The sequence below is a fragment of the Pollachius pollachius genome (genome assembly GCF_949987615.1).
Source record: "Pollachius pollachius genome assembly, chromosome: 11".
Classification (NCBI taxonomy): domain Eukaryota; kingdom Metazoa; phylum Chordata; class Actinopteri; order Gadiformes; family Gadidae; genus Pollachius; species Pollachius pollachius.
In genome coordinates this window covers 5,868,255-5,875,876 of record NC_136944.1, presented here as the reverse complement: position 1 = coordinate 5,875,876, position 7,622 = coordinate 5,868,255, and the positions used below count along the sequence as shown (strand labels likewise).

Here is a 7,622-nt window from a genome sequence, read left to right as displayed (position 1 = left end):
CCACGTTATGGGTCCTGAATTCTGAACATAATCCTGTAACTGACTGTGAATCGTAGTACGATCATCCATGTAGTACAGCCCCACTTGTGGGCGTCACAGCAGGCCATGCTCGCACTTCATGTCCCGGAGACATCTGGTGTTTTCAATACGGAGTTAGAAAACATGACATCATGGTCAACATCATAGCACTGGTCCGCTGGCCTGGCCGCAGACTGAGGTTCACCTGTCGGTCTGTGGATGTAACATCATCAAACATTCTGAAAACAACAAGCTCCTCTGTTTCTTCCCTATCTCTCTTTCTCATCCTCCCTCTCTCTCTCTTCCTCGCTCTCAATCTCTTCCTCTCAAAAAATTCAAAAGTATTTTTCGGCATCAAAAACATACATATGCATTGCCAAGGCACAAAGTAAAATAAGATATAACCTAACATACAAAATAAATAAATATAATTATACAAGTTTAAATGTGTGTATATGTTGTAAAATAAGAGCATGATATTATGATTATATATTATGATCATTTTCGATAGGTGAAAGGGTTGAGTTTAATCAAACCAGGTCAATGAAGGACTCTCTCTCTCTCTCTCCCTCTCTCTGTCTCTCTCTCTCTCCCCCCCTCTCTCTCTCTCTCTCTCTCTCCCTCTCTCTCTCCCTCTCTCTCTCTCTCTCTCTCTCTCTCTCTCTCTCCTCTCTCTCTCTCTCTCTCTCTCTCACTTAGCTCCCCCCTTGTGGTCCAGATTCCTGTGAAACTATGTTACCCTGCAATACTCTGTCCGTCTGTCGGTTTGTTTGTCTGCCAGTCAGTCTGGCTGTCTGTCTACCTGTCTGCATGTCTGACTGACTGTCTGACGTTCTGTCTGTCTGTTGTCTTCCTGTATATATATATATATATATACAGTATGTATAGTATCTATAGTCTGTTATGTTAGACAAACGAGGAACCCACTAAATCACAGTAATAAAGATCCATGAACAATGGATCATTGGAGTATAAAGTTGCTGCTTTCATCCAAAGTGAGGCAACAGTCTGTGGGTGGCATGGTGGGCTCCACAGCCTACCACACCCTGAATATTTCCCTGCGGGTGAAACGTAGTCAGAAAGTGTGCAGTTTGGCAAGACCACAAAACGGGGTTGGTGGGTATTGGGGGTGGGGGGATGGGGGGTTGGCACAACAGGAAATTATCTCAATCAGAACCAGGGCATCTCTGGAATGAAATAAGGTAAAATAAAACATGTTCTAGGGAGATAGAGTGCAAAGGGAGGGGGCAGGAGGGAAATTAAGGGGGGAAATGGAATTATTATTATGTTTATTATCATTTCCATGATCTCAGCTCTCTCAGACTCTCAGACGTCCCCACCTCTCCTTAGCGCTCTCTGTTCCATGTCTGAATGTTCTCTTGGCTTTGCAACAAGGTGCTTTACTCCCACATCTCCTAAGTCAACACAAACAGCTCTCTCTCTCTCTCTCTCTCTCCTTCCCTCTTTCTCTCTCTCTTTCTCCCCCCCTCCATCCTCTCTCTATCAATTCAATTAAACTCAAAGGAGCTCTGTGGGCATGGAACGAATCTCTCAGCCCGTGTTTTGATCTGAGGTCTGGGGCTGTTGGTTGATTCATGGCCTGCATCAGACCGCACCATCGGGGCAGCACCCTTCCTCCCCTCAATGGCTCCATCCACCCTCCACCATTAAAACCTCCTCCTCTCCTCCACCTCTCCCCCTCCCTTCACCTCTCCACCCGTATGCTTAGCCAACCTCTCCTCTCCTCGCCTCCACCCCCCCCCCCCCCCCCTCTCCTGGAGCTGCTAGCAGGAGTGTGTCTGGCCCTCTCCTCTACTCACCTCCACCCTTCTACCTCCACCCCTGGGGCAGCTGGGTGCAGCGAGGGAGGCTGTCTGGTGGAGCAGCACCCTGGGTGTAGCAGGAGTCAGTCTGCATCTCTCCCCCCCTCACCTCCCCCCCTCTATGTCTCCCCCCGTCCCGGGGGGGAGTCTGCCCGGGCCGTGTGAAGCAGCCCACGTCGGGGGGGGGGGGACAGCCGTCTGGACCGGTCGGCTCTGGTCCCAGATGGTGTGTGGATGTGAGGCCATCGCTTCATGCCGGGTTGCCATGCCGACAAACAGCAGGGAATATCGTCAGGTAGATGTTATCTTCTGAGCACAGCAGCAGCCTTCCAGCCTCCTCCACTCCTCTACACCCCCAAGGTGCCCCGTGTGTTTGGGTGAGTGTGTTTGTGGGTGTGAGAGAGAGAGCGATAGAGAGTGATATAAGGAGAGAGGCGGAGAGAGAGGGGCGGCCATAATATAATAGTTTGTTATGGTTAGTTAAAAGGGAGAGGAAAGTGGGGAAGGACAGACAGGGGGTGGGTGAGAAAAGGGGTGAGGGTGAGGAGGGGAGGGGGTGAGTGGGTGAGGAGGGAAGGGGGTGGGTATAAAAACCTCAGTGTTGCAAATGAGGAAATCTGTCCTCTGAAGAACGGACACAGACGTATATCTTCCACTCCTCGAGGTAAGGGGACTTACTCAGTCATCAGAGAAACTTTTCGCTAACTTTTTACCAACACTAAGAAATGAGTAACATTAAGGAATCTAACTGCTGCTATTAACATTACTAAGACCAAGACGCTAACTAGCACTACATTAAGTATTCCTACTCTTACTTATGCATTGTACTTACACTTGCACTTTTAGTTACTAGCACTAACAAAGGAACAAGCAAGGTAACAATAACTCTAACCCCAAGCCTAGTACTACTAGTAGCTAGCATGTAGCATATTCGTTTTAATCTGTGCTTGTGTGTGTGAGTGCATTTGTCTGTGTGTTTGTCCAGTTACTGGTTTAGACACACACACACACACACACATGCACGCACGCACGCACGCACGCACGCACACACACACACACACACACACACACACACACACAGACACACACACTCACTCTCTCTCTCTCTCTCTCTCTCTCTCTCTCTCTCTCTCTCTCACTCACTCACTCTAACACACACAGACACACACACCTGGACAGGTCATTTCCTTGGGCCTGGAGGGAGAGGAGAGGGATAGAAAGTGATATTAGGGGTAGAGAGATGGAGAGAAGGCTAGTTTGATACAAAAAAGAAAGTGAGAGATATGTTGATAATGAGTGATATTAGCGATAGAAAATGATAGTGATAATATAATAAGGGATAGTGATATGGTCAGAGAGAGCGCTGGAGAAAGTGCTCTTTAACCCTAGATGTATATATGTATATATATATAGAGAGAAAATAGAGAGAGATATGGGGGGGGGGGGAGAAAGAGAGAGAGAGAGAGAGAGAGAGAGAGAGTTGGGTAATGAAAGCAGCCATTGACTGAGGGAATCTGAATCTGGTCCAAATCCCACAAACACAGGATGAAAGCTGTCTTATTTACACACACATACACACACACACACACACACACACACACACACACACATACATCCTTGTGCGTGTACACACACACACATATACACACACAAACTGTGGTGTGTGCATGTGTAGATTAGCAGCTTGTCTATAATTGCGTCTCATGTTAAGCTGGAGTTAATTTGGAGGCCGCTCTCCTGCCAGCCAGGGAGCCCTCTGGATTATCCCTCCATTGCATGCGGCAGACACACACACACACACACACACACACACACACACACACACACACACACACACACACACACACACACACACACACACACACACACACACCCCTTAATCCATGCTCCATCGTTTGCCTCATACTGAGAGATCATCTATAAATTCATATCAATATACCTCTAAATACATATTTAATGCACACATAATACACTCAATCCATCTACCACAATAATTAAATTATATGAAAACACTGATACCACTTTACTAAATACACCGAATACATCAACCACTTTACATCTATACATCTACCAGTATAAACACATCTACTACAAATTTACTGAATTTGCCTACAACTATGAAAACACTAATACACTATATAAATATATACAACTATAAATACACAGAATACACTGAAAATCACCTCTTTGAATACACCACAAAAATATCAAAACACTATACTTACACATTAACCACAAACAATGTACTCTGAATACCTACACATTATATATATATATATATATATATATATATATATATATATATATATATATATAAATACAGAAAATGCTCTCTTAACATTCTACCTCTGTGTGTGTGTGTGTGTGTGTGTGTGTGTGTGTGTGTGTGTGCCGTGTGTACCAGACAGACTCAGCGGGATGGAGGGTCTATTGCTGAGTGTGGTGTTGTGCACCCTACTGTCGCTCTCGCTCTGCTATGGTACGTCCTCCCCTCTCTCCTCATCTTGTCTCCTCTCTCCTCAGCTCACCTCTCTCTCCTCAACCTTGTCTCCTCTCTCCCCACCTCGTCTCCTCTCCTCTCTACTCACCTTGGCTCCTCTCTGCTCACCTCATCTCCTATCCTCTCTACTCACCTTGTCTCCTCTCTCCTTTCCTCTGTCCTCATCTGTCCTCACCTTGTCTCCTCTCCTCTCACCTCGTCTCCTCTCCTCTGTCCTCACCTTGTCTCCTCTCCTGTGTCCTCACCTTGTCTCCTCTCCTCTCACCTCGTCTCCTCTGTCCTCACCTTGTCTCCTTTCCTCTGTCCTCACCTTGTCTCCTCTCCCCTCACCTTGTCTCCTCTCCTCTGTCCTCACCTTGTCTCCTTTCCTCTGTCCTCACCTTGTCTCCTCTCCTCTCACCTCATCTCCTCTCCTCTGTCCTCACCTTGTCTCCTCTCCTCTGTCCTCACCTTGTCTCCTCTCCTCTCACCTCGTCTCCTCTCCTCTGTCCTCACCTTGTCTCCTCTCCCCTCACCTCGTCTACTCTGCTCAACTCATCACAATTAAATCCTGGGAAACATAAACCGTTAATGGTTGGGAAATTGGAACGTTCTACGTTTGATTTTATTCTGTACTAAGTGTTTCCGTTAAGTTCTAGGATTTGGTTTGTTAGCAAACTTAAGTGTTAAGTGAAAAAAGAAAACTTAACACACACTTTTGGGTTGCATTTGTTTGTCTTCGAGCTTCTGAGCAATTATGGTTAACCAGACTTTGTGTTTTCTCGTAGATTCTCAGGAAAGCACCGAATCCTTTGAAGGTGAATTTTCAACAGCTATTCTTGAAATGAAAATAACAGATAATTATACACGTCTGTACTTCACTCTGCATCTATGTGTGTATATATGTATACATACTTTTGTATTAATACAGCTAGGATAAACCTAACAGGTTGCGTTTTTGGTTTCAGATGTGTTCATGAGTCCTAACCAGGCTAACTCCTTCTTCAACCCATACCAAGGAAACCCCTACCAAAACCTCCCCCGAAACTACTACAACAACTACAACCTGATGAGGTAGACACCCCATAATACTCACTACTATCAACTGATGAGGAACACATAACATAATACTCACTACTACAACCCGATGGGACAACATACCATAATACTCACTACTGCAACCTTATGATTGAGACATCCCATAATACTGACTACTACAACCTGATGAGGAACACATAACATAATACTCATCCAGTTTTCTTTCTTCCTCAATTGATTACTTCCTTTCCTTTGGTTTCAATTCAAAAGAGCTTCGTTGGCAAAGTAAAAAAAATACATTTAGTTGCCAAAGCAGTTCAAAAGTCAAACAAAGTAAAATTTCTCTAACTAGTCTCCTTAGTTACATATAAAAGACAAACAACCTAAGAATAAAGCAAAATAGTTAGTGTATTGTAACAAAAAACCTGGTTGTGATACAAAAGCTCATGTGCATAGTGTAAGTGCATGAGTATTCTCTGCAGGACCATCAAGTCTCCAGCGGAGCGGCGAGCAGAGACCTGTGAGGACTACTCCCCCTGTCGCTTCTACGCCTTCCGCCATGGCTTCCAGCAGGCCTACCAGAGGTACTTCGGCTCCAGGACCCCGGCCCAGACTCTGTCCCAGACTCCCGTCAGGGGCCCAGTCAGAAATCCGGTCCAGGCTCCAATCCGGAACCCCATCCAAAGTCCTGTCCAGTCTCGCGGCCGGACTCCAGTCCAGTCTCGGGGCCGGACTCCAGTCCGGAATATAGCGCAGAGTCCAGTGCGGAGTCCGGTCCGGAATACGGTCCGGGGTCCGGTACGCGGTCCAGTCCGGAATCCGGTCATGGCTCCTGTCCGAAGTCAGGCCATGAATCCAGGCCGGAGTCCGGTCAGGAACCTGGTCCAGAATCCAGTGTGGAACCCGCGTGGGATCCGGCAGTACTAAACAGAACCAGCTTCTGAAATATCAGTATATCCTTCTCCTCTGTGTATTCACTGTGCTTTGGCTGTGGCCAAACTCTTTTAAGATAATATCAGGATATGTTTTAAGTCATTTTATAAATGTTATATAATATGTTGTTAGAGCAACCCTGGAGCCCAAGGGCCATGTCATGTGACTTTGAATGTGAGTCATGTGACTTTGGAGACTGGATCTCAGCTAGGCTAAGCTAAGACTAGGCTGTGCTAAGGTTAGGCTATGCTATAGCTAGCCCATGCTAAGGTTTTGCTACACTAAGGTTAGTCTACGCTGTCAGGCTAAGCTAAGGCTAGGCTACACAAGGGCTCTGCTAAGGTTAGAGTACCGGCTAGGCTATGCTTATGTCACGTTACAGTACGTTTAGGCTACACTAAACTACTTTATGCTATTACCAGGCTTCGCTAACGCTAATCTACAGCTAGGCTATGCTTAAGGGCTGATTATGTTCCCACAGTCACGCAACGCAAGGAGGTTACGGACCCCTTACGTCCTTGCGGACCCTCCTTGCGTCCACCGCAAGGGCCAGACGTGCGCCTCCCAAAAATGTCTAACCTTCCGTCGAGGCGACGCAGTAGCAAGGGCTGTGATTGGTCTGCTTACTAAAACCCGATGCAGAACCATAAAGGTTCACGACTGTGTCGAAGGGTCTGCTTGGTCATTGCGTTGCGTGAACATGGGACCATAATCAGCCCTTTAGACTACACTACCCTCAGGCTTGCCCACTCTAAAGCTAGCCTGCACTAAGGCTAGGCTACAATAAGGCTATGCTAGTCTCAAACAACTGATTTCTGATTACTATTCTAAAGTCTGATGGCAGACAAGCACAGATCTGGGTGCTTCTTTGTCTTTTGCTTCATATTTTTTTGGCCTACTCCTGTAGCTGGTAGTGGGGATCTGTAAGGACTTAATGAATAAAATAATAATAATAATAATAGTAATAATAATAATAATAATAATAATAATAATAAGATCAAAGTGTCCAATCAACACTGTGTCGACCGCCCGCTGTAGAAATACACTCATAATTAAGTGCTGTCCCCCCCAAAGAAGTTCTGCTGAAACATATCAGGACTGCTGATCAGAGTTGAGGTCTATGCTAAGGCTAGGCTATCCTAATGCTAGCATATGCCAAGAGTAGGTCTCAAGCTGACTTTGTAATTAGTTGTGTGTTTGGTCCAGTTCGGAGCAGAGACTCTGGTACCCTGTAATCTGCAGTGTGGCTCCCGAACCCCAAAGCCTCTGTGGTGGAAGAGTTCAACATCAATATTCAAACAGATGTTTATCTTCAATAAAAAAAATATATG

The 7,622-nt window shown here is 45.9% G+C and overlaps 1 protein-coding gene across 1 annotated transcript; it reads left to right on the top strand.

Annotated features, from left to right (window-relative positions):
- Positions 1-2,450: 2,450 nt before the first annotated feature.
- Positions 2,451-7,622, top strand: mgp (matrix Gla protein). Its single transcript, XM_079745938.1, has 5 exons — positions 2,451-2,505; positions 4,246-4,320; positions 5,109-5,138; positions 5,289-5,394; positions 5,841-7,622. Exons 2-5 carry the CDS (start codon positions 4,260-4,262, stop codon positions 6,283-6,285), a joined length of 642 nt encoding a protein of 213 aa, XP_079602064.1. The 5' UTR covers positions 2,451-2,505; positions 4,246-4,259; the 3' UTR covers positions 6,286-7,622.